We start from the raw sequence: 26,330 nt of genomic DNA on the forward strand, positions 1-26,330 counted from the left end.
GTGTCATTTTTGAGTTATAATATTGCTTCCCTGAATTTAGTCAGCATTCAGGTCCTGGCATTTTGCTGAAGACAGGACTTACCGGCACAGATGACCTCATTTCATCCTCTCTGTTTATTCTGTGAGCCCTTTCCCCTCTGAAATAAGATGTGGCTCTTCCACATTGAAAGGCCTAGATCAGAAGACTCAGTCCTTCCCTGTCAGTCTGCTGTATTATTAGGACCCAGACCTCTCTGCTGTCTCTTTCACCCACCCCTGTTCTGCAAGTTACTACAGGCATCTGCCTCAGGGAGATAGGAGGGAAAGGGTCAAAGTCTTTCAGCATTTGCAAATCTTTATGCTTGACATCATCCCTCCCACGACAAAGTCTGTTCAAAGAAACAGCAAGGCTTACATTGGACACATTCATACAAGATGGCCAATTTTTTTTTTTTTACAAAAAGGATTTTTTTGGTGGAAGTTGGTTACCCAGCGAGAGAATCACATAGATTTACATTATCCTATACTTTTATTGATGTGCTTGCCACTGAAGACCTGATCATTAAGACTGGCTTTACAGAGGGAGGTTATTATAGATAAGGAAAAAAAATCTGAAGTTTCTCCTTTTGTGGGAGTGGAGACACCTATTATCAGCCTTGGAATGCCAAGTGAGTTTGCTACTGGATGAGTCAATGTATTCTCTCTGTTACTCCTCTGCCTGAAGTTCTATCAGCCTCTTGAGCTGCTAGATATAAATAACTAAAGAGACCCGATGGACACTAAAATCTCAGCCTGGAATGAGAGATTGGCTGAACCACTTCCTTCCTCCAATTGCTGCAGGCACAGATCCCTCTGCTGGCAATGGGGGGAAAAGACCCATATCCCACCCTCAAAAAGATTCCAGATTTCAAATAGAAGGAGCCCCCACAGGTATGGTTTCTCCTAAAAGTTAACATGGATGTTGACCCATTGTAGGTCAGCATCTTAGGCACTGAAAGATTAGACGATAAGATTTGTCATTCCTGCACCAGCCCAGATACCTTTGTTTAGGAAGCCACAAACATTTCAAGATGTTTGGAACTCAAGAATTCTTCTCAAGAATCCCAATATCTCTTATGGCGTCCATTTACGATAATAGTACTACTGTTACTACTACTAATAATAATAATGGCATTTTTATAGCACTTTAAGGTCTACAAGGCGCTTTATATGGTACCTTATTTGACCTCAGCTCAGTATCTAAAGCGCTAAGGATATCTGAGGTCTAGGGCAGGTGGGAGGAAAGGTGAGCAGAATAAAATGAGTGAGTTTAAAACTTCCTAACTTTTAGAACTATCCCAAAGTGGAATGGGCTGCCTCGGAAAGTAATAAACTTCCCCTCACTTTGAGTTTTTCAAGCAAAGGCTATTTGGGGAGGGATGAAGGATTCTTACTATGAGAAGTCAGATTAGATGGTCTCTGAGTTCCTTCTAATATTGATCTGTGATTCTGTAAAGGAAATTGTAGAAACTAAATCTTCTTCTATAATCTAATATAGCCTGGGGGTGGATGAGGGATGGAATCCCGTTGATCTATCCATAGAGTCCCTTGATTACTTTACAACTCATTTTTGGGTGTAAATATAATGGAGCTCAAGAGGAAAAAGGGAAAGACAAATAGAGAAGACAAACGGGTTTTTTCTACCCTGAACAAAAAGGAATTGAGAAAGGTAGGCCTGGTGTTGCTAAACTAATTGTCTTCCCATTTCCAACGACAAGGGGAGGTTTCAGCTTTAGACAATTTTCTTGTACTGAGCTTTCGTCTTAAGGAAGAGAATTTGTCCCCCAAGACTTTTCGTAGCCCTATGCTATCTCTACTGAAAGGCACATCCTTTCTGGGGGCTGGAAGCTGTCCTGTGAACATCTCCCACCTTGCAAGGGCATCCACAGCCCCATCTACTTCAGCCAGCTCTTCCTCAGAAACATCCCTCTCCAGGGCAGAGATGCATGTCGCCAGCCAGAGTTCATGCTCTTTGATGACATCTGAAGAGCCGGCGGGGTCTCCTAGCTGTTGCTGACTGTCCAGGTCAGCCAGAGAGCACAGTCCCTCTTCAGGCTCGAGCTCCTGCCCAATGGAGAAAGCATGACTGCATGTGTCTGGGGTGAGAGGCTCGGACAGGCTGGTGACCGCTTCAGAGTCATTCTCACAGCCCATTCCCGAGTCCGAGCTGAAGGGGAGGACATCCTCTGACACAGACAATTCTCCTGCCTCCTGACTGGGCCACGTCGCAGCCACAGTTTGAATCCAAGCATAGAGTTTCTGTGAAGAGAGAAACCAAGATTTAATTTCCCATTTCATCCCCCTTAGACTTAGAAACTCTTAGTGCAATGGCCAACTGTTGATCCAGGGGACTGATACCAAAGCATGCTGCCCACATCCTGACAGAGAAGCGATGGACTCCCCGTGCAAAAGGCGACATATCTTTTAGAGACAGTCATTTTAGGCCTTTGTTTTGCTTCATTATGCATATTTGTTATGAGACTTTTGTCTTTTTTCTTTTAGGAAGGAAAGAAATGGACTTTTATTCACTGAATACAATAAATTTAAGTTTTTTTTAAATTCCCATAGGACCAAACAAAGAACTAAAAAGTCTGTAGCCCTCTGTGTATGTCTCCATTATGACTGCAACCTTTTGTTTGGACTTCCATGAACATCAGAGGGCAGAAAGCCAAGCCCCAGATGGTGGCCATGGTAACTGCCAGAATGCCCAGGAGTAACCCTGATGACAAAGGACAAAACTGATGGAGCAAAGGTGGCCGTGGAATACAGACGAGGGTGGCGAATTTCCCAGACCACTTAGGACAAATACAAATGTCCGGCAGACCTTGGATAGATCTACATCATTTCCTTTCCTGCATCATTCAGCTCCTGTGAATGCCAAGAGCTCTTCCACTGGAGTTCCCCAAAGTGGGCTGAAGCTGGAACAGTTGCAACTGCCTTTCTCTCCACTGTTTCCTTCCCACCCACACAAACACAGTCCCCAGAGGCCAGACAAGTCATACTTCCCTCCTCTGAGAATCCCTTCTGCTAGTCCTCTGCAGTGATTTATGCACACTGAGGGGAAAGGAGCCCCAGTGGCAGAAAAGGGGAACAAGAGCTCGCTGGCTTATGGTTGGTGAGCTTTGCTTGCCCATGTTACAAATCTAGAGGCCAGGAAAGCATATTGGTCCCTCCTACTCCCCCCCACACAACTCTAGAAGTTAAGTCAAGCTCTTTAGTGTGCAGTTTGTACAGCAGAATGGAAACTACTTGAGGGTAAGGATTAAGTTTTTTGAAAAGTAAAATTCTAATTTCATGAAGGTCTTTCCATTTTTTAGCCTGCTCGTCGGTTCTTCCGGCATAATCATATGCCCAAGAGAACCTTCTAGACAGCAACAGAAATATTGTTTGAAGAATGACTTGTGTTTATGTGTCCATCTCCAGAGAAAGAACTGATAAAAAGAAATAAGCAAGGCATAGTTTTATATTTTCATCTCTCTTTTTTGTCAAATATGCTTCCTCTAGTGGGAGGAAGGCTCCCATTTGTTGTTGTTGCTGTTCAGTTGTTTGTACTCATATCTGACTCTTTCTGACCCCAATTGGGATTTTCTCAGCAAAGATACTAGAGTGGTTTGCTATTTCCTTCTCCAGCTCACTTTACAGATGAGGAAATCGAGGCCATAAGAGAAGTGTCTTGCCCAGGGTCACATAGCTGCTAAGTGTCTTGAGGATGGATTTTATTTCTCCCTCATTTCGTCCTGACTCCAGACCCAGTGTTCTATTCACTGTACCACCTAGCTATCCTCCTTTCCCCCCCTCCATAACCTAATGACAAAGAGCGTTAGGGAGCAGAAGGAAGGGAGAGGCATTCAGCAATTAACCAACACATTAAAAGGCACCCAACATTAAATGTACTAAGTCTGTTTCACTTTTGGTATCCCCGGGCCCAGCACATAATAGATGTTTAATAAATACTTGCTAAGTTAAATAAAATTGAATTTTTCTTTTTTTAAATTACTTTGTTTTGGGGCAGCTGGGGTAGCCCAGTGGATTGAGAGCCAGGCCTAAAGATGGGAGGTCTTAGCTTCAAATCTGGCCTCAGACACTTCCCAGCTATGTGACCCTGGGCAAGTGACTTAATCCCTATTGCCTAGCCCTTACCACTCTTCTGCCTTGGAGCCAAAACACAGTATTGATTCCAAGATGGAAAGTAAGGGTTTAAAAAATTTTTTTTAAATTGGAAAAAATAAATAAATTACTATGTTTGTTGGTTACATTAAAATTCCCAGGTGTCTTACCTTCTCCCTCACCTCCCAGCACTACAGAAGTCATCACTTGACACAAAAACAAATAAAATAACAATAAATTGATATAAATAAAAACAAAATAAAAATGCATAGATACAAAAGTATCTATAAATTATGTCTTTTTTGTTTCTTTTGGTTCTTCGGTACTCATTTCACTTCACTAATGGGTCTTTTTTTAAATTAACCAGCTCATCATATCTTACAGTGCTTAAATTGAATTTGTACAGGGGAAGCCTTAGTATTTTGCAACATGGGATGATGTCAGATGCCTGACTCACCTGGGAGAGTCTTTTATCAATCGCTCGCCCCCTCACTCTTTAAAACAGGGGTTCCCCTTCCAACTGGGGTTGTGGCTTTGGGGTGAATAGTGGTATGGGGTATTTATTAGCACACTTTGATGGTAGCTTTCCTAATCCTATGTCACTCCATATCACATGCTCGTCCACAGTTCTACTTTAAATGGGAGGGACTCTCCCTTGCTTTCTCCCACATCCCCCCGCATTCTTCTTTCAGGGACAAATAGTTCCTTCTCCTGATTGTAGCAGGCACATCAAACACACAGGAAAATGGCCTTCTCCCAAGCTAGTTCCTCAACTAGACCACCTCCATCTCTGTTCCCTTCAAAGTGTCTCCTGGTTCTTGGCAGTGCGTAGAGGCCTATGAGTAGTGACCATCTGTGGTTCACATGTGTATGGACCTGCATCACTTCCCTTTAACCCATAGAAGCTGCCCAAGCATATGATACCATACTTTTTAAAATATTGACATTCACTTTTTCTAAAATACTTTGAGTTGAAAATAATTTAGACACAAATGAATAAATAAATCTCATTTTTAAAAACTGAATTATATTTGAATTTCATTTTTTAAACTGGGAGTTTTCTGTTTTTGTACTTGAAGCTTTAAAATTTTTTCCATCTATTTTAAATCCATAATCAAGTTTTTTTTAATACTTGGGTAAGTTGTAAGAGCCAGTTTTCAGATGGCCAGTGACCTCGTTTTTACATTAAAACATTTTCAACTATTCCAAATGGCTTGTGTAGTTAAGTGAGCTAGTTTTCAAGAAGTGTATTATTTTTCATCAGTTGGCATTTAGGTTATCTGCTATGCTAACAGCAGAGGGCAGCATCACTACACTCGAATTAAGGCATCAAACTTTTAGGCCACATATTTTCTCTTCTAAAACAAATGTTTTTGCTTGCTAGCCATATTGAGTCTAGTTTTCCTCCCTTCTTCTAGGTTTCCTGACCTTCCTCTGGAATTCTTCTGTCTGTGAAGCCACTTACAGATGCCTAAATTTCAATGGCATTTGAGGCAAATAAACTGAATCAGTCAGTCAATAAACATTAGCTATGGCGTTGACTGGATGGCTCAATGGATTGAGAGCCAGGCCTAGAGATAAGAAGTCTTGGGTTCAAATATGACTTCAGACAATTCCTAGCTGTATGACTCTGAGCAAAGTCACTTAACCCTCATTTTTTAACCCTTACCTTTCTTCTGCCTTGGAATCAATACACAGTATTGATTCCAAGACAGAAGGTAAAGGTTAAAAATAAAATAAACATTGGCTACTCTTGTCTAGGCACTATGCTAAGAACTAGGGATACAAAGGTAGACAAAAGACTGTCCCTGCTATCAGAGAGCAGCTCCTGTCTTAATGGAGGAGGCCGTGTGCAAACAACAAAATGTGTCCAAACAAGATACAGAGATAGAATAAATTGGAGATAATCAGCAGAAGAAAGCACTAGAATTAAGGGAGATTAGGAAAGCCTTCTTACAGAAGCTGGGACTTTGGGCTAGAACTTGAAGCTGGGAGGAAAAGATGAGGAGGAAGAGTACTCCAGGTTTGGGGGAACAACCAGGGAAAATTTCCAGGTACAGACGTAGAATGTTTTACATGAGGAATAGCAATCACCCAATATGTGGAAGAAAAGTTATAAGATGACTAGAAAGGGGCCAGGTTATTAAAGGATCTGTAAGCAAAACGGGGTTTTATATTTGATCCCTAGAAGTAATAGGGGTCCATTTGAGTTTATTGAATAAAGAAGTGATAGGGTTGGACTTGTACTTTCATTAGAAGTTCGTGTTGAACTTCTGTCGAATGGCCATGCAAAAAGCTTATCCGAAGCTCTGTCACTTTTTGTGGACTCTGATAAATGACAAAGTGACTGTCATAAAACATCTAGCAGATCATGTCACTAACTTAAAAAGCACCCAGGATTGCCATCTTTTAAGACTGGAGAGAACATGTTTGACAAATGCGTCTTGGAAAAAGCTACAAAATCCCAACTAAGACCCAAAGGCATTGAACAAAGATCATGGACAATTGGTAAACAGTGTCCCTGCAGCTCTTCCCTCCCAAAACTAAGAATAAGTTATTTGGCATTTCAAAAAAAATTACTTTGACAGCTGACTGGAAGATGGATTGCAGTGGGAACACGTGGTAGGGAGCCCAACCAGCAGGCTATTGCAGTCATCGAGGCATGGGGTAATGAGAGGTTGAACCAGGGTGGTAGCAGTGTCAAAGCAAAGAAGGGGGTGCATGAGAGAAATGAGAAAAAGGCCAAATCAACAGGCCTTGGCAATAGATTAGATATAGGGGTGAGACAATGAATAAAGGATGATACCTAGGTTAGGAGCCTGGGTGACTGGAAGGATGATGGAACTCTTCACAGGAAGAAGGAAGGTTTAGTGCAGTGATTCCCAAAGTGGGCGCCACCGCCCCCTGGTGGGTGCTGCAGCGATCCAGGAGGGCAGTGGTGGCCACAGGTGCATTTATCTTTCCTATTAATTGCTATTAAAATTTAAAAAATAATAATTTCCAGGGGGCTAAGTAATATTTTTTCTGGAAAGGGGGTGGTAGGCTAAAAAAGTTTGGGAACCACTGGTGTAGAGGAAAGATAATGAGTTCAATTTTGGACATGTTAGGTTCAAGGTGTCTATAAGGACATCCAGTTCAAGATATCTAATAGGCAGCTGGAGATGTGAGACCTGGTAAGAAATAGCAGAGCTGAGACTCAAACCTAGGTCTTCTGACTCCAAATACAAATCTCTTTCTATCACACTAGTAGGAATTCCATGTGTGTTTCTTACACTGACTTGAATTGTATTGAATGGGTCACCCTGCAGCTAGATGGTGAGGTGACTTGGAGTCAGTAAAAAAATCTCAGTTCAAATCTAGCCCCCAGTACTTTTCAGCTGTATGCCCCTGTGCCAGTCACTTAACCTCTGTCTGCTTCAGTTACCTCATCAGTAAAATGGGGACCTACGTCCTAGGGTTGTTGTGAAAATAAAAGGAGATATTTGTAAAGCACCTGTAAATCCTCAAAGCCTACATAACTGCCAGCTATTGATTTTATTATTATTATATGTGCTGATTCAGAAAGGCAACCAGATATGCAGACCAACAAACTAAGGAAGGCACAGTATGTTATAGTCCAGGGATTTTTAACTTGGGTTCCATGAACTTGGTTTTTTAATATGCTGATATTTGTATTTCAGTATAATCAATATAATTCAATATAAATTCCAAGATTCCTTGATAATCTTGTGTATTTTAAAACATTCTAAATAGGTCCATAACTTTCACCAAACTGCCAAAAGGGTTCCATGATTCAAAAACAAAAAGTTCAAAAGCTCTGCAGTAGTCCAATCCTCTATTTTGACAGAAAAGGAAACTGAAGTCGAATGAAAGGAAAGGACTCAGTTCTTCATCTGTAAAATCAGCTGGAGAAGGAAATCCGAAGAGCCAGACATAACTGAGCAAGTAGTATGGATGTTCTTAACCCTTTTTTAGCCCAGCTTCCAACTCCATCATTCAACCAAAATTGCTCTCTCCAAAATTACTGTTTTATTGTTCAGTTGTATTTTTTAGTTGTATCTGACTCTTTGTAACCCCATTTGGGGTTTTCTTGGCAAAGATACTAGAATGGTTTGCCATTTCCTTCTCCAGCTAATTTTACAGATGAGGAAACTGAGGCAGGCCGGGTTAAATGACTTGCCAGGGGGGTCAATCACACAATTAGTAAGTGTCTGAGGCCAGATTTGAACTCAGGAAGATGAGTGTTCCTGACTTCAGGCCCAGTGGCCTATTCACTGTGCCACCTAGCTGCCCTCTAAAACTACTAACAATCTCTTATTTGACAAATCTAATAGTTTTTTCTCAATCCTCATCCTTCTTGACCTCTCTGCAGCCTTTGGCACTGTTCATCAATCTCTTCTTGATATTCTCTTCTTTTAAAGTTTTCCTGACCCTACTCTTTCTTGGTTATCCTCCTTTTTCTCCAACCACTTCTCTGTCTCTTTTGGTGGATTTTCATCTAGATCACACCCAAAAGCAGGGGTCATCTCCCAAAGCTCCATCCTGGGCCCTCTTCTCTATATTATTTCACCTGATGATCTCATCAACAAGCATGGTTTCTATTCTCTTCTCTATGCACATCTTCAGCTGCTTATCAGACATCTTCAAAGACATCCTAAAGTCAAGATGGCCACAGTTGAACTCATTCTCTTCCTCCCAAATCCTCCCTTCCCAACTTCTTGTCACTGTGGAGGTGACCATCATCCTCCCAATCTAGGTTTCGCCCTCTACTCCTTGTTCTCTCTCACCACCCCCAAGGCCTGTTGATTTTACCTTTGTCTCATCTCTCCTCAGCATTCCCTTCTCTCCTCCAACACTCACTACCCTGATGCAAGCCCTCATCACCTTGTGCCAGCACCACTGCAATAGACTGCTTGTTGGTCTCCTTGCCAGACGTCCCTCCCCACTGCATCCATCTTCCACTCAGCCATCAAAGTGATCTTCCTAAAATACATGTCTGGGACAGCAAGGTGGGTCAGTGGATTGAGAGCCAGGCCTGGAGATGAGAAGTCCTGGGTTCAAATTTGACTTCAGACACTTACCAGCTGGGTGACCCTGGGCAAGTCACTTAGCCCCCCACCCCCTTGCCTAGCCCTTACCAGTCTTCTGCCTTGGAGCCAATACACAATATCGATTCTAAGGTGGAAGGTGAAGGTTAAAAAATTAAATAAAATAAATAAGATGCATGTCTTAACCACATCATGCCCTGATTCAATAAACTCTGATGGCCTCCTCTTACCTTCGGGATAAAACATAAAGCCCCGTGTTTGGTTTGTAAAACCTTTCACAACTTTTCTTACTATGTTTCACATCTTTGTACACCCTATTCGCCTCAGATGATACCAGCCTCCTGGGAGCTCTCATACAAGCAATTTTCCTAAAAGTCTCCTATCCCTAGAACATTCTCCCTTCCCATCCCTGCCTCCTTGCTTCCCTGGCTTCTTCCGAGGCTCAGCTCAAGTTATACCCAACCTCCTTAACCTCAGTGCCTTATATCTGGCATTTATTTCCAATTTACCCCGTCTCTGTCTTGTTTGAGCATAACTGTCTGCATGCTTTCTCCCTCATTGGACTGTGAACTCCTTGATGGCAGGGACTGACTTTTGCTTCTTTTTGCATCCCCAGCTCTTAGCACAGTGCCTGGCTCAGAGAAGACACATTTACTGTTTGACTGACACCGTGCTGCCTCCTATGAAGTGAGGCTGACTTTGGCCCTCCCTGACTTCCCTCCAGCTCTTCCTCTGTTCGCCCTTTGAAAGGGCAAAGTTTCAGACCTTACCAGCTAGGCCGTGACCCATCCAACTTCCAGAATTTTTTCCACCAGACTGGAAGCTCCTTGAAGGGAAGAACTATGTGTGATCTTTCTATCTCCCCCATCAACCAGTGTGGACTCTCCACACAGCAGGCATTTAATAAATGTTTGCAACATTGCATTATCTGAGGTTCCCTGAGAGTTTTGGTGAAAACAATCACTGTGGGTGAAAAGGCAGGCAAAAAGAAACAACCTTATGGGTCTTGTCCAGAGTTTTACAAATGAGGAAACTGAAGCCCACAGAGATAAGATCCCCACATAAAAGCAGAAATAGGACAGTGAGTGGAGTTATCTGTCTGATCTCTCTTGTATGTTTGCCAGTGGATGGGGACAAGGGGTAGCAAGATGAGAGTGTCTCTTGGATGAGAGGTGGACCTTCATATGAAATTCTCATAAAACTGGCTTTTAAACTTTTCCTGTTTATACACAAGAATTTCTGGGGCTTGTCATCTCCCTAGGTTTCTGCAGTGAAGTCAGCTGGGGGCCCTGTTGGCAAAATGTTCTCTCTTATTCACTTTTATCTTCAAAAATCTTCACTGGCTCAATTCCCTCTGCTTCAAGCTTTGCTCTCTGTGCCTTAGAAAAAATCTGCCTTCAACCCTAATACTCTTCTACCCCCAAGGAGCAGTGAAAAGAGCTTTGATTGGAGAGTCAGAGGAACTAGGATCAAATGCCACTAGTTATCACCTGTGTGACCCTGGGCAAGCTCCTTATAACTCCTAAGCTTCAGTTTCCTCATCTGTAAATTGAGATGGTTGGACTAGGTGGCCTCTGGCCCTTCCACCTCTAAATCTGTGATTTAGCCTCAAGCTACACTCTTAGCTTTCCCTTTCATCAACAAACTTCTCAAAAAATATATACTCCTTTCCTTCATCACTTATTCCTCAAACACCTACAATCTGGCTTCCAGGGGGCAGCAAAGTGGCTCAGTGGATAGAAAGCCAGGCTGGAGATGGGATGTCCTGGGTTCAAATCTGGCCTCATACACTTCCCAGCTGTGTGACCCTGGGCGAGTCACTTAACCTCCATTTTCTAATTCTTACTGCTCTTCTGCCTTGGAACCAACACACAGTACTGAATTCTAAGACAGAAGGTAAGGGTTAAAAAAAAAAAATCTGGCTTCTACGTCCTATCATAGTACTGCTCTCCCAAAGGCCACAAGGGACTTCCTACGTCCCATGGACTTAATTCTTGGTCTTTATAATAATAATAGTTAGTAGGTTGTTTTCCTTCATTCTGGAAGAAGACCAAAATGACATCACTGGTGTTGTCTTTTGTCTCAAACATATTTGGATTTGAGTAAGACAGAGTTGCACCAAGTCATCCACCAACTCTCCCTTCTAAAGTCTTTCAAGTCCAGTGTCAAGACAAAAGTCAAGATGACCAGGGATGACTCTGGATGCAGTGGATGACCTTGGCTTCTTAGATATCTGATCAAGCTCTAAAGGCTCCATGGCACCCGCTTCTGCTACCTTCGTGGCCATTGCAATGAATTATTCTCATTCGTCCTGTCCGCTAGAAGAAGTCTTCATATGCCTGGGATAGACACCTCCCTCTCTGTGACCCTCGTTGGCGTTTTCTTGGCAAAGACCCTAGAGTGGTTTGTCATTTCCTTCTCCAGCTCATTTGACAGATTAGGAAACTGAGGCAAATAGGATGAAGTGACTTGCCTAGGGTAGCACAACTAGTAAGTGTCCAAAACCAGATTTGAGCTCAGGAAGAGGAATCTCCCTGACTCCAAGTCTGGAGCTCCATCCGCTGATAACTCAAGATAGGAGCATCATTAATGGAAATGGGGAGGTTTGGAGGAGATACAGATTTAAGGGAAAATATGTTGCTTTTGAAGTATTGATAGGCCATTTGGATGGAGATGTCCAGGGGGCTGTAGGTAGCACAGGGCAGGCTCTCAGAAGAAGATTAGGGCTGGATTTGTAGCCATTGGCATAGAACTGATGACTGGACTCATGGAAACTGAGGAGTTCACAAAGAATAAAAGTATTCACTGGCATTTATGTAGCACTTTAAAAGTTTACAGAGCAATTTACATGTATTATCTCATTTCTTCCTCACATCAACCCAGTAAGATAAGTTATTATTATCCCCATTTTACAGATAAGGAAACTGACACAAAGAAGCTAAGCGACCCTTCCCAGGATCATACAGCTAGTTACTAGCATTTGAACCCAGATCTTCCTAATTCCAACATTCTATCCACTAAGCCACCTAGCCAAGAAACAAGGGTTCCAGACAGCCTTGGGAAGGGAATGACCACACTCAGTGGTCAAGAGGAAGAGGATGATCCAGCAAAATAACATGAGAAGGAGAAAGAGCAGCTAAACAGATTGGGGGGGGGGGTGGGGGTGGAGAGCGGAGAAGGACAGCTAAAGATGGGAGGTCCTGAGTTTGAATCTGACCTCAGACACACCCTAGCTGGGTGACCTTGGACAAGTCACTTAACTCCCATTGCCTAGCCTTTACTGCTCTTCTGCCCTAGAACCAATACATAGATTGATTCTAAGATGAAGGTAAGAGTTTAGAAAAGAAGAACATGAGAAGGAGAAATCAAACAGATAGGAGGAGAATCAGGAGAGAACAATGTCACAAAGCCCAGGGGAGGAGAATAGCCAGACTGGTGATGGACAGTATCAAGAGCTACAGAGCCACCAGCTTTAGTGCTGAAGCAGCTGCTGATGAGGTCTGCTCTCTCCCTTCTCTAAACTCCTCAGCCTGGCCTTGAAGGGATCCTCTCTCCTAGCATTCATAACAGACAGAAATAGAATGAATTCCATGAAATGTGTGGAGCGTTTTGAGCCCCTTCTATAGAAATAAATGCGTGTTATTCTCGCTGAAGATTATCTCCATGGGAACCTCTTCCCTCTTGACCTAGCGTTTGGGAGTAGGCTGGTGTGTGGAGTGAAATCATAAAAATGGCACCAGACCAATTCGTTCTGCTCCAGTGGGAAGGCCAAGTACCTCTGACAGCTCTGAGGTGGGTGTTTCCTCCCACCTTTGTCCCAGGAGGGTCTCTGGAGAGTCAGCGCTCCCATCACTTTGGTGCAGGGAGCCGCACTGCAGAGTAGGACAGTCATGAGTGCCTCAGAACATTAGCCTGGCTGGAAGGAGAGGACTTGGGCCTTGCAGTGGTATCCCCCCAGACAAGGGAATCACCAACGGCTTCCTTCCCTGGGGACAAACCTCCTCGAGACATCCTGGCTCGGCAGAATAGAGGAATCTCAAGCTCAAAACGGGTCATCTGATCTGGGGTTGAATCTGTTCTAAATTGTGTCTATGTGTATGCACATGGTCTAAGGCAGTGTTTCCCAAAGTGGGCACCATCGCCCCCTGGTGGGTGCTGCAGCGATCCAGGGAGGCAGTGATGGCCACCCCTTTTTTTGTATTACAATCTATTCTGAGTTCAATAAATAGTTTCATAGTTTCCAGGGGGCACTAAGTAATATTTTTTCTGGAAAGGGGGCGGTAGGCCAAAAAAGTTTGGGAACCACTGGTCTAAGGGCTCATTAGGTTTGGGATTATCTAGGCCCAGTGAACCTCCTCCTTTTCCTCTCTTATAGGCATTTTCCTTCCCTCCAAAAGGAGGCAGGGCCAAACCTCAAATGCATCCATTTTAATTTTTGTCAAGTCAGGAAACTGGGGCTACTGGCCAAGATGGGAATTCTGAGATTATCTGGGGAATTCTGACTTCCTTACTGTTCTCACGCATAATCTCCCCTGGGCCTTTGCACCAACCATCCCCCCTGCTTGAAATGCCCTTCCTCAGGGTCTCTCAGAATCTCTGTTTTCCTTCTCAGCTTAACTCAAATGCCATCTTCTATGTGAAGCATTATTCCCTTCCTGCTAGTGCCTTCCCCCACAAATCACCTTTTAGCTAATAATAACTAACATTCAGGTCTTATACAAGCAGCCAGGTGGCACAGCGGATAGATGAGAGGCCTGGAATCAGGAAGACCTGAATTCTGATATGTCCTTGGACACTAGCTGTGTGACCCCAGGCAAATCACTTAACCCCATTTGCCTCAGTTTCCTCATCTGTAAAATAAGCTGCAGAAGGAAATAGCAAAGCATTCCAGGATCTTTGCCAAAAACAAACATACATAAAAACCCAAATCGGGTCATAAAGAGACAGACACACTGAATTTAAAAATTCTCTGGAGGATTGGATTGTTTGTCAACTCTGGGAGCGGGGGAGAGAAGAAGGGAGGAAGATAACAATAACATGAATCATACAAATTTGGAAAACTTATGTGTACATTTGTTATTAAAATTAAATTTTTAAAAATTCTCTGAAGGCCATGTCTTAATTTATAATTATTTACTAAATAATAAAAAAGGGATCAGGCGGAGCTATTCCCCTCCCACTCTCCACCATGCCTGATGACATTTTTTCACATCCCCCTCCCCTTTGATGAGCATCCCAATGAGACTGCACAGGGCAAGGTGGATAGCTCACAGGCGGCAGAGCTGGAGGGAAGCAGAGCACTTAGGCCACTCCCCTCCCGATCTTTACACTTCACCCACCCCTCCACCCAGCGGCCCAATGGGAGCGTTTCCTCCCTCCCCACCTGTGTAGGGTAAGGAGGGGGTGGGGCAGGGCTTTCCCAGCACTCAGTTGGGGGAGGGGCATGGTATTCTGCCTCTAAAAGGTTGGCCATCACTGCCCCAGGTGCTCCAATCTGTGCTCTTCTTGCTGTCCCCTTCCAAAGCCCCTCTGATTGGAGGACTCCAACCTCACTCTTGGCAAGAGGCGGGTCTTCTGGACACGGAGGAGTCACAGAAGCCAGAGACAAAAGCATGCCCACATCTCTGTGCCCCCCTATCTTTCCTCTGCCCCCCTCTCTTAAGAGACTTGTTTACAGATCCATAAAAGGCTTTCTCTGCATTCTGAAGCAAGAAGAGGTGGGGAGAAAAGGAGTAATTTCAATCTTAAGAGTCAACTCTTCTTCTTTTTAAAATCCCAAGATTGGCTCGGGGCACCAAAGGAAGGGGAACAGGCCAGGGTTCAATTTCCCCAGTGGTCAGATTTAAAGGCCAGCTCTACCCTCTGTGCCGCCTCACTCCCCTTACTCTATTTCTCTTTTGTACATAACTCGATAGATAGATACCATCTCCTCTAGCTAGACTGCAAACTTCCTAGAGGGCAAGGACTATTTGTTTTTGTCTTTGTGTCCCTGATGCCAAGCATGATCCTGGAGGCAGGGGAGTCCTGGGTTCAAATTTGGCCTCAGATACTTCCTAGCTGTGTGACCCTGTGCAAATCACTTAAGCTCAATTTACTTAGCCTTTACTGGCCTTCTGCCTTGAAACTGATACTTATACTTAGTATTAATGAATAAGTATATGTATAATTTATATATTCTATACATATATACATCATAATGTATATAAAACTAATATAACATTATGTAGTAATTAAATATATTAATTTGTATATAATATTAATGTGTAATTATTAGTATTATATAATATATAATATTAATGTATAATGATTATATAATTACTATCTTTTATAATGTATAAGATATAAAACATCATTTGTATATTATATAATTATATTTATACATTATATTTTAAATGTATAATTCTATATATTATATTATTATAAATTATAAATAAAATATAAACTATATTTTAAAATATAGTAATATACTTGAATATTAATAATATGTAGATAGACAGATTTAAGTACTATATACTTAATATAGTACTATAATAATTATATATTAATATATTAACTTATTCTATTTAAAATAATATAATAATTATATATTAATATTGTATATAAATTAGTGCATTTGATTATAATATAATTATATGGTAATTATATATGGTTGTGCATAAACATAATATAAATATAATAATTTGATAATTAAATTGTATATTAATTACATATATTAGGTAGTAATACTTAGTATTGATTCTAAGAAAGAAGATGAAGGTTTAAAAAAACAGGCACTTAATAAGTGCTCATGAATTTATTGGTTTTAGCATTTCATGCTATTCCCGATTACAAGTAACAGAAAATAAAGAGCTCATTAGAGATTCATTATTGCCACTCTAGTATGTAAATCTAGGTATTAATATATTGCATTCATATATAATTAATAATATGATGATTTATTAATGCTGATTAATATACTATAATGTGTGTTAATATAATAATTATTCTTACATAGCTTTGTAGTGTACGGTATACATCCTACCTTGCAGAATAGCCAGTAGTCAGAGTGTTCACCTCTGAGCTACGTGGGGACGGGAGGAGATGCTCAGCATCACCCACTGTCTTCCTGGCCTATGTGATGTGTGCAGGCTCCTTCTTGATAACTCTTAATTTTCACCTGCTCGTGAGTACCGGAATGGCATCACTCACCTTGTATCGCTCAATGAGCTTGAATCCAATAAAATACTGCAGCTTTCGGAGGCAGATGGGGCAAAGCTCCAGGGGCCGGAGAAGGGCCTCCTCCAAACTCAGGGCTCCCTGCATAATGCAGCTCAGCCAGCGGCAGTTCCCTAAGCCAATCAGGTGGCAGATTTCATGACAGGCGACCTATTAAGAAAATTAAATTGTCCTTGGCCAAGTTTGGAAGAAAAAACTCATTCATAATCATCCATGTTCACCTATTTCCTACTCTTCCTCCGTCCCAGTCATTTAGCCTGGGATTTCCCCACTCCAGAAGGGAAGTAATCCGCCTCTCTGGAGGAGGGAGGCCCAGCCTTCCTAGTTTTCCTTCCACTAAAATAAACATTTCTTGAGGACCTTCTTTCAGCTGATAGGAATGTCAGTAATTCAGATAGATTAGAGGTATTGGTGTGCTGGTAAATGTTTAACAACCAGCTCTGAACACATAGGTCATGCTTTTAAGTTTAATCTACATTATTAGCATTTTCTTCATAACTTTCTTAATTCTAGACAGTCAGGCAATAAATTAAGGCCTGATTGTTAGTGTTTTCCAATTTCTGAAGTGTTGATATTCCACTGAAATTTTAACAATCAGCCTTTGGTTCCCTGGGATATCAAAATCAATAAGGGTATGCCAGGTGACACTAACTGCAGCATCCAAAGTTGGTTCCTGCCACCTAGAAGGCACCTCATTCATTTATCAAAAATGTATTAAGTCCTCCTATATGCAATGCTTAGTTATCAATATCTGTCATTGTGGGCCATAACAATCTGTACCAACCCTTAGAACTTGTCCCAAAGTCTGGACTGCTAGATTAAGACCAAGAAAAACCCCTAAATGGACCCCAAGAAGAGAAGGAATTCAATGGAGACTTCCAGTTTTGTTTGAGTTGTTTGGGGGTTTCTTTTGGGGGAAGGCAGGGTAATAAGGGAAAGATTTTAGCTTGATTAACTCAGAATTAAGAAAGTTATTTAATCCTAAATGCTTGAAGAATATTGAGAGCCAGTTGGAACCCTCAAAGACTCTTCTAGTCTCATTTATACTTTATGTATAGATTCTCTCTCTCTCTCCTTTTACTGTTTCTTAAACCTTTACAAGCACAATTTAAAATTTACCCACATGCTATTACATATGTAAAATGCCCCTTCAGATGGTATAACGTGCCCTATTGTTTAAGGAACTGTCTCTTTTTTCAAGAAACTCCCATGTGATGATTTCCTCTACCAGTGCTCATTGGCACCTTCTCAACTAAGAGCACTAAAAAATTAAGTGATTTTCCTTGTGTTGCTTAACCAATATGGGTCAGAGGCAGGCCTGGAACCTAGGCCTTCCAGCCTCTGAGGTCATTTCTCTGTTCATTATAACAAAATGCTCCCCAGGCAGGACCCATTTCTCAAAAAATAGCTTTGAAGCTTCAATTTGGCTCTAAAAGACAGAAACCACAAGAGCAAGGAAGACTAGGAAACCCAAACCTTGCAGCACTGAACCATCTCCAGAATGGTGAAAAATAATGTCCGATTTCTGTCCTGTAGAGTTATCTCCGGGACCCTCAGGGAGATCTCTGGCATCTCTTCAGCCCCTGGAGCGTGGCAGAAATCAGCTGAAAACCTGGCAAAGCTGCATACTCCCACTTCTGAGGAAAGGACAGAAGACCATAGTCAGCATCCTACCTTAACAGGTTAAAGACTAGGTCTGAAGGAGTCAAGAGAGCCTACCTAGGTGACCGGGAGTGCCACATCCACTGTCCCCTAAAGGCATAAAGGTGTTCTCAGAAATCCCTCATCAAGAAAAACCCACATTTGTCCAGTTTATCACTGTAGTATGATCAGTCAGAATTGCCCTCTTTGTCACCTGCTTTCCCAGCTGTTCCATGTAGCTTTGAAAAAGAAAGTGACTTCCCAGAATTTTGGGTTGCCCATAAAAAGACCTTTCATTCATTTTATCAGTTATATAATCTCATTAGGAAGGGCAAGCAATTGATTTTTTTCATGGAAAAAGGTTGATAAGATCATACATTTAGAGCTAAAAGAGACCTTAGAGGGACTACTTGGNATATTATATTATTATAAATTATAAATAAAATATAAACTATATTTTAAAATATAGTAATATACTTGAATATTAATAATATGTAGATAGACAGATTTAAGTACTATATACTTAATATAGTACTATAATAATTATATATTAATATATTAACTTATTCTATTTAAAATAATATAATAATTATATATTAATATTGTATATAAATTAGTGCATTTGATTATAATATAATTATATGGTAATTATATATGGTTGTGCATAAACATAATATAAATATAATAATTTGATAATTAAATTGTATATTAATTACATATATTAGGTAGTAATACTTAGTATTGATTCTAAGAAAGAAGATGAAGGTTTAAAAAAACAGGCACTTAATAAGTGCTCATGAATTTATTGGTTTTAGCATTTCATGCTATTCCCGATTACAAGTAACAGAAAATAAAGAGCTCATTAGAGATTCATTATTGCCACTCTAGTATGTAAATCTAGGTATTAATATATTGCATTCATATATAATTAATAATATGATGATTTATTAATGCTGATTAATATACTATAATGTGTGTTAATATAATAATTATTCTTACATAGCTTTGTAGTGTACGGTATACATCCTACCTTGCAGAATAGCCAGTAGTCAGAGTGTTCACCTCTGAGCTACGTGGGGACGGGAGGAGATGCTCAGCATCACCCACTGTCTTCCTGGCCTATGTGATGTGTGCAGGCTCCTTCTTGATAACTCTTAATTTTCACCTGCTCGTGAGTACCGGAATGGCATCACTCACCTTGTATCGCTCAATGAGCTTGAATCCAATAAAATACTGCAGCTTTCGGAGGCAGATGGGGCAAAGCTCCAGGGGCCGGAGAAGGGCCTCCTCCAAACTCAGGGCTCCCTGCATAATGCAGCTCAGCCAGCGGCAGTTCCCTAAGCCAATCAGGTGGCAGATTTCATGACAGGCGACCTATTAAGAAAATTAAATTGTCCTTGGCCAAGTTTGGAAGAAAAAACTCATTCATAATCATCCATGTTCACCTATTTCCTACTCTTCCTCCGTCCCAGTCATTTAGCCTGGGATTTCCCCACTCCAGAAGGGAAGTAATCCGCCTCTCTGGAGGAGGGAGGCCCAGCCTTCCTAGTTTTCCTTCCACTAAAATAAACATTTCTTGAGGACCTTCTTTCAGCTGATAGGAATGTCAGTAATTCAGATAGATTAGAGGTATTGGTGTGCTGGTAAATGTTTAACAACCAGCTCTGAACACATAGGTCATGCTTTTAAGTTTAATCTACATTATTAGCATTTTCTTCATAACTTTCTTAATTCTAGACAGTCAGGCAATAAATTAAGGCCTGATTGTTAGTGTTTTCCAATTTCTGAAGTGTTGATATTCCACTGAAATTTTAACAATCAGCCTTTGGTTCCCTGGGATATCAAAATCAATAAGGGTATGTCAGGTGACACTAACTGCAGCATCCAAAGTTGGTTCCTGCCACCTAGAAGGCACCTCATTCATTTATCAAAAATGTATTAAGTCCTCCTATATGCAATGCTTAGTTATCAATATCTGTCATTGTGGGCCATAACAATCTGTACCAACCCTTAGAACTTGTCCCAAAGTCTGGACTGCTAGATTAAGACCAAGAAAAACCCCTAAATGGACCCCAAGAAGAGAAGGAATTCAATGGAGACTTCCAGTTTTGTTTGAGTTGTTTGGGGGTTTCTTTTGGGGGAAGGCAGGGTAATAAGGGAAAGATTTTAGCTTGATTAACTCAGAATTAAGAAAGTTATTTAATCCTAAATGCTTGAAGAATATTGAGAGCCAGTTGGAACCCTCAAAGACTCTTCTAGTCTCATTTATACTTTATGTATAGATTCTCTCTCTCTCTCCTTTTACTGTTTCTTAAACCTTTACAAGCACAATTTAAAATTTACCCACATGCTATTACATATGTAAAATGCCCCTTCAGATGGTATAACGTGCCCTATTGTTTAAGGAACTGTCTCTTTTTTCAAGAAACTCCCATGTGATGATTTCCTCTACCAGTGCTCATTGGCACCTTCTCAACTAAGAGCACTAAAAAATTAAGTGATTTTCCTTGTGTTGCTTAACCAATATGGGTCAGAGGCAGGCCTGGAACCTAGGCCTTCCAGCCTCTGAGGTCATTTCTCTGTTCATTATAACAAAATGCTCCCCAGGCAGGACCCATTTCTCAAAAAATATATATATATAAAATAGCTTTGAAGCTTCAATTTGGCTCTAAAAGACAGAAACCACAAGAGCAAGGAAGACTAGGAAACCCAAACCTTGCAGCACTGAACCATCTCCAGAATGGTGAAAAATAATGTCCGATTTCTGTCCTGTAGAGTTATCTCCGGGACCCTCAGGGAGATCTCTGGCATCTCTTCAGCCCCTGGAGCGTGGCAGAAATCAGCTGAAAACCTGGCAAAGCTGCATACTCCCACTTCTGAGGAAAGGACAGAAGACCATAGTCAGCATCCTACCTTAACAGGTTAAAGACTAGGTCTGAAGGAGTCAAGAGAGCCTACCTAGGTGACCGGGAGTGCCACATCCACTGTCCCCTAAAGGCATAAAGGTGTTCTCAGAAATCCCTCATCAAGAAAAACCCACATTTGTCCAGTTTATCACTGTAGTATGATCAGTCAGAATTGCCCTCTTTGTCACCTGCTTTCCCAGCTGTTCCATGTAGCTTTGAAAAAGAAAGTGACTTCCCAGAATTTTGGGTTGCCCATAAAAAGACCTTTCATTCATTTTATCAGTTATATAATCTCATTAGGAAGGGCAAGCAATTGATTTTTTTCATGGAAAAAGGTTGATAAGATCATACATTTAGAGCTAAAAGAGACCTTAGAGGGACTACTTGGTACTAAAGTGGATAGATCTCCAACCTCTGGAAACCTGGGTTCAAATTTGGCCTCAGAATCTTCCTGTGTGACCCTAGGCAAGTCATTTACACTTCTGGCTTAGAATCGCTACTAAGACAGAAGTTAAGGGGAGGGAGGGAGGGAGAAGGAGAGAGTCAGAGACAGAGACACCTCAGGGGCCATCAAGCACAATCCTGCCATTTTATAGATGAATAAACTGAAGATGATCAATGTTCAATGATTTGCCCAATATTACACAGCTAGAGAGTATCTGAGGGAGATTTAAACTCAGGTCATCTTGATTCTAAGCCCAGCACTCTAACCACTGTCACCTAACTGGTATTTATGAGTCCATACCTATGGAACTCCTTTTCTTCCTTCCTCCCAACCATGATTAATTAAATGAAGGTGTTTATTTCCTATATTATTTCCAATTCTTCCACCAGGAAAAAAAAGGCATGTAACAATAACAGCCAAGAAATGTCTTTCCCTACATTGGTCTTCCGATGGAGAAGATCCCACCCAAATTTCCCTTCTGTGTCCAAGGCATCCAAGAACCAGATCTCACCTTGTCCTGGAAGGAATTTGCCAAAAGTGAAGCTCCAGGTTTCACAGGGGTATAGGTCCATGAGCGTGAGGCCCAGCACACACAGGGCATCCATAGGTTTATTGTTTTTCAGGAAGGTCAAAATGCTATCTGGTGATGGAATACAAAAGGCAGTGGGTTCTTACAGTGGAAAACAGACAAGGTATTAGGTGAGATCTTTAAAATCTTATACAATGAAACCTGGGAGATAAACACAAATGCAAAATGACACTTTCAGTATAATTTTAAACCAAGGAACTTTTTGGTATGGGACCAAACATTTCCATTCCAGTTCTGTAAAATTTTCTCCATTTATAATTTTAATAGAATTTATCATATTTGATTAAAAAATCTTATACAATGATAAAATCTTAGATTACATCACTTAACTACTGTAAATCTCCCTGAGTAAGAAGAGGCAGCACCAACAATAATGGTTGGACTGCCATATTTTCAGTCCCAAATCTCATTCTTTTCCCCTTTACAACCTAGGCAACTTCTCCTCTAAATCTTTCAGACTACCTCCCCTACAATCCCTGGCAAACTGGGGCATCCCTCAATGCCTCTCTTTTTCTGCCCTAAATATAGACCATCTCTTTTATCACATACAGAGATTAGAGTTTTTCAAAGAACTTGCAATCAGCTTCTAAGTTCAAACAGGAGACAAGAAAACAAGAAGGAAAGGACTTTTATGGACTTAAGTATTCTGCATCATCTGAGTTCTAATCCACATTCATCTGAAATCTAGCCAAAGAGAAACAACTTTCTGAGTTTGAATGCATTATCCAGCCTTCATAACAGGTTCAGAGAAATGTGTATATGAAGTGATACGCACTGAAATGAGCCAACCCAGGAGAACAACTTCTGTGATGATCACAATAATAAGGTAAGCGGAAACGACCCTGAAAGACCTCAGAACTACTTTCACAAAAGCAGAGTCCAACCAGGATTCAAGAGACTGGGGATAAAACTTAGCTGCCACTCTCAGCAAAAAGGTGATAAACTAATGGTGAAGGATTAAACATTCATTCTCCAGCATGGCTAACGTGTTGACCTGTTCTGCTTGACTATGCTTACAAGTTACAAGGGAGGACTTCTAGTTGAGAGCCAGGGAGCAGTGACTTAGTGGTTACTCACAGATATGAAGACAGGAGCACAAATTAAGATATCCATTGACATATTACTATAAGTGATTTCTACCCCACAAAACATCACCCAGCAACCCAAAGGCACTAGGAAAGGGACCAACAGTGACACTGGAGCCAACACAGGCAAACGTGCCTCCCAGCAAGACTCAAGAAGGGTCCAAGATAATGGTAGCACCTTCGGTGAACCAAAGGGTAGTCCATGAACTCAGTTGATCTAAAGTAAGACCAAGCAAGGCCAACCACCCCACCCAAAAGCAAAGCATGGGGAATGGCTGAATACCTGCCCCAGCACAAACCCCAGTCAAAAAATAAAAACAAGAGAACTAAATAAATCAAAGGAAATGCTGACAAGCATCAAAAGTTATTGATGGGTAACTTAAGTGGATTGAAAGCCAGGCTCAGAGACATGAAGTCCTGGTTTCAGATCTGGCCTCAGACATTTCCTTGCTGTGTGACCCTGGGCAAGTCACTTAATTTACATTGCCTAGCCCTTACCCCTTTTCTGCTTTGAAATTGTAAGATTAAAATTAATATCCAATAACTCCAAGTATTATGTTTTATAATATTTATTAACAATTACTTGAAGTAAAAGAAATAAAAGGCAAAGAGACAGAGCGGTGGGGTCCCAGAAATTTGATCTCCAAAACATAAGAACATAACATGAGAACGAAAGTGGGATGCTGGGAATTGGAGTCCTGGGGAGCAGATTCTAATTATACAGAATACATGGTATTCCAGTAAATATATCAATAACATAGTATTGATTCTAAGATGGAAGATAAGGGTTTAGAAAAAAAAAGCATTATGAAGGTAGAAATCCTCCAATAGAAGGAAAGAATAACTCTGTAATGACTTCAAGCAAAGGATCAAAGGGGGAAAATGTATTAGACTACATGAATACTATGAAGAAATGAAGCAAAGATTTTTTTTAAAAATGAATTAAAGTTTTAGAGGAAAGAATTAGAATGAAATAGAGCAATTAGACAGTATAACAAATAGAGCACCAGGCCTAGAGCCAGGAAGACCTGAATTTGAATCCAACCTCAGACTAGCTTTGTGACCCTGGGCAAGTCATTTAACCTCTGTCTCAGTTTCCTCATCCACAAAATGGGAGGAATCATATATGGTACCTACCTCCCAAGGTTGCTGAGGATCAAATGAGATACTATTTATAAAGCACTTAGCACACTGCCCAGTACATAGTAAGTGCTATATCAATGCTAGCTATTATCAAATAATTTAGAAGAGAAAGTGGCAAAACAGAAAAGACCTAAGAACTTTGATCAATGAAATGACCAACCATTGCTCCTTAGGCTATATTTAAAAAGCTTCTACCTCCTGTGAGAGAGGTGACAATTTCAAGGTACAGAAGGAAATAAGATTGTGTATTTTTATTTTTTACTTTATTTTATTTTTACTTTATTTTTTACTTTATTTTATTTTTAAGTTGGGGGAAGGTAACAGGGAAATAGGGAGATGTCAGTCTTGATGTTAAAAATTTAAAAGCCATTGAAGCATTTTTTAAATGAATAGAATGGAATAGTGGCAAGTTGAGTTCTGCATATCACAGAAGGAAATACAACAATAGGACATGGATGAAATTTATTGTATACTTTTAGCGTTTGCAAAGTGCTTTACATTCTTTGTTTAATTCATTGTACATTAACTCATTTAAACCTCACAACATCTCTGTGGGCTAAGTCCTACAGATATATTATCTCCATTCTACAGATGAGATAACTGAAGTTTGTTTAAAAAAAAAGGGGGGGGGCAGCTAGGTGGCTCGGTAGATTGAGAGCCAAGTGTAAAGATGGGAGGTCCTGGGTTCAGATTTGACCTTAGATACTTTCTAGCTGTGTGATCCTGGGCAAATCATTGCCTCACCCTTACCATTCTTCTGCCTTGAAACTGATACATAATATTGATTTTAAGATGGACAGCAAAGATTAAAAAAAAAAAAGGAAAAGAAAAGAAGGGTCTTACTCATATCTGGGTTATCTAGGTGGCATGATAGATAAAATACCAGGCCTAGAGAGGTTCAAATATGTCCTTAGACACTTACTAGCTGTGTTACCCTGGGCAAGTCACCTAACCCTGTTTGCCTCAGTTTCCTCATCTGTAAAATGAAGAGATTGCCTTGATGGCCTTCCAAATTTTTTCCAGTTCTAAACCCCTGGACCTCTGATCTTAGGACTGACCCAATGAGATAATTTTTCTTTTTCTTTTTTTTTTTTTTTAATTTTAAACCCTTAACTTCGTTGTATTGACTTATAGGTGGAAGATTGGCAAGGGTAGGCAATGGGGGTCAAGTGACTTGCCCAGGGTCACACAGCTGGGAAGTGTCTGAGGCTGGATTTGAACCTAGGACCTCCTGTCTCTAAGCCTGGCTCTCAATCCACTGAGCTACCCAGCTGCCCCTCAATGAGATAATTTTTAAGAGGGGGAAAAAAAGTAAAATCATCTAAGCAGAAGTGTGTTAAATGGCAGAATACCTTCATTGAAGACAAGAAGACAAGATAGACACTTTTTTGGGGACTTTTCCTAGGCTGTTCACTGAAATCAGAGGACCTTGGTTCAAATATCATCTTCAGGGCTTCCTGTCATTTAGTTGTTTCAGTCATGTCCGACTTTTCATGACCCCATTTGGAGGTTTCTTTTTTTTTTTTTCCTATTTTTCATTTTTTATTTAATTAATTTAGAATATTTCCCCATGGTTACATGATTCGTGTTCTTTCCCTCCCCTCCTCCCTGTCCCCTCCTAGAGCTGCCAAGCGAATTCCACTGTGTTATACATGTGTCATTGATCAAGAACTATTTCCATATTATTAATATTTGCAATAGAGTGATTGCTTAGAGTCTACATCCCCAGTCATGTCCCCATTGACCCATGTGATCAAGCCGTTATTTTTCTTCTGTGTTTCTGCTCCCACAGTTCTTTCTCTGGATGTGGATAGCGTTCCTTCTCCATAAGTCCCTCAGAATTGTCCTGGATCATGGAGTGGCTTGCCATTTCCTTCTATAGCTCATTTGACAGTGAGGAAAACTGAGGCATACAGAGTTAAGTGACTTGTCCAGGGTCACACAGCTAGTTGGAGGCCAGATTTGAACTCATGGAAAATGAGTCTTCCTGACTTCACACCCAGCACTCTATCCACTGTGCCACCTAGCTGCCTAATACTTCCTGCCCGGTGGCTTTTTCCAGGCTTCGGTTTAGGTTTCTGGTATCACTTGTCTAAGTGGAAGGAATCCCTACATTGGAGTCAGAGGGCCTGA

General features: G+C 41.0%; 1 protein-coding gene across 1 annotated transcript in view; it reads right to left on the minus strand.

The window, feature by feature from the left end:
* Nucleotides 1–1,707: 1,707 nt before the first annotated feature.
* Nucleotides 1,708–26,330, minus strand: part of AMZ1 (archaelysin family metallopeptidase 1) — a 28,279-nt gene continuing 3,656 nt past the window's right edge. Inside the window, exons 2-5 of the mRNA XM_044678826.1 lie at nt 21,892–22,020; nt 20,745–20,905; nt 19,227–19,403; nt 1,708–2,277 (exon numbers count right to left, since the gene is read on the minus strand). Coding sequence (XP_044534761.1) covers nt 1,708–2,277; nt 19,227–19,403; nt 20,745–20,905; nt 21,892–22,020 — 1,037 coding nt within the window. The remainder of the gene's footprint in view (nt 2,278–19,226; nt 19,404–20,744; nt 20,906–21,891; nt 22,021–26,330) is intronic.

The sequence above is a fragment of the Gracilinanus agilis genome, chromosome 1, assembly GCF_016433145.1.
Source record: "Gracilinanus agilis isolate LMUSP501 chromosome 1, AgileGrace, whole genome shotgun sequence".
Classification (NCBI taxonomy): Eukaryota; Metazoa; Chordata; class Mammalia; order Didelphimorphia; family Didelphidae; genus Gracilinanus; species Gracilinanus agilis.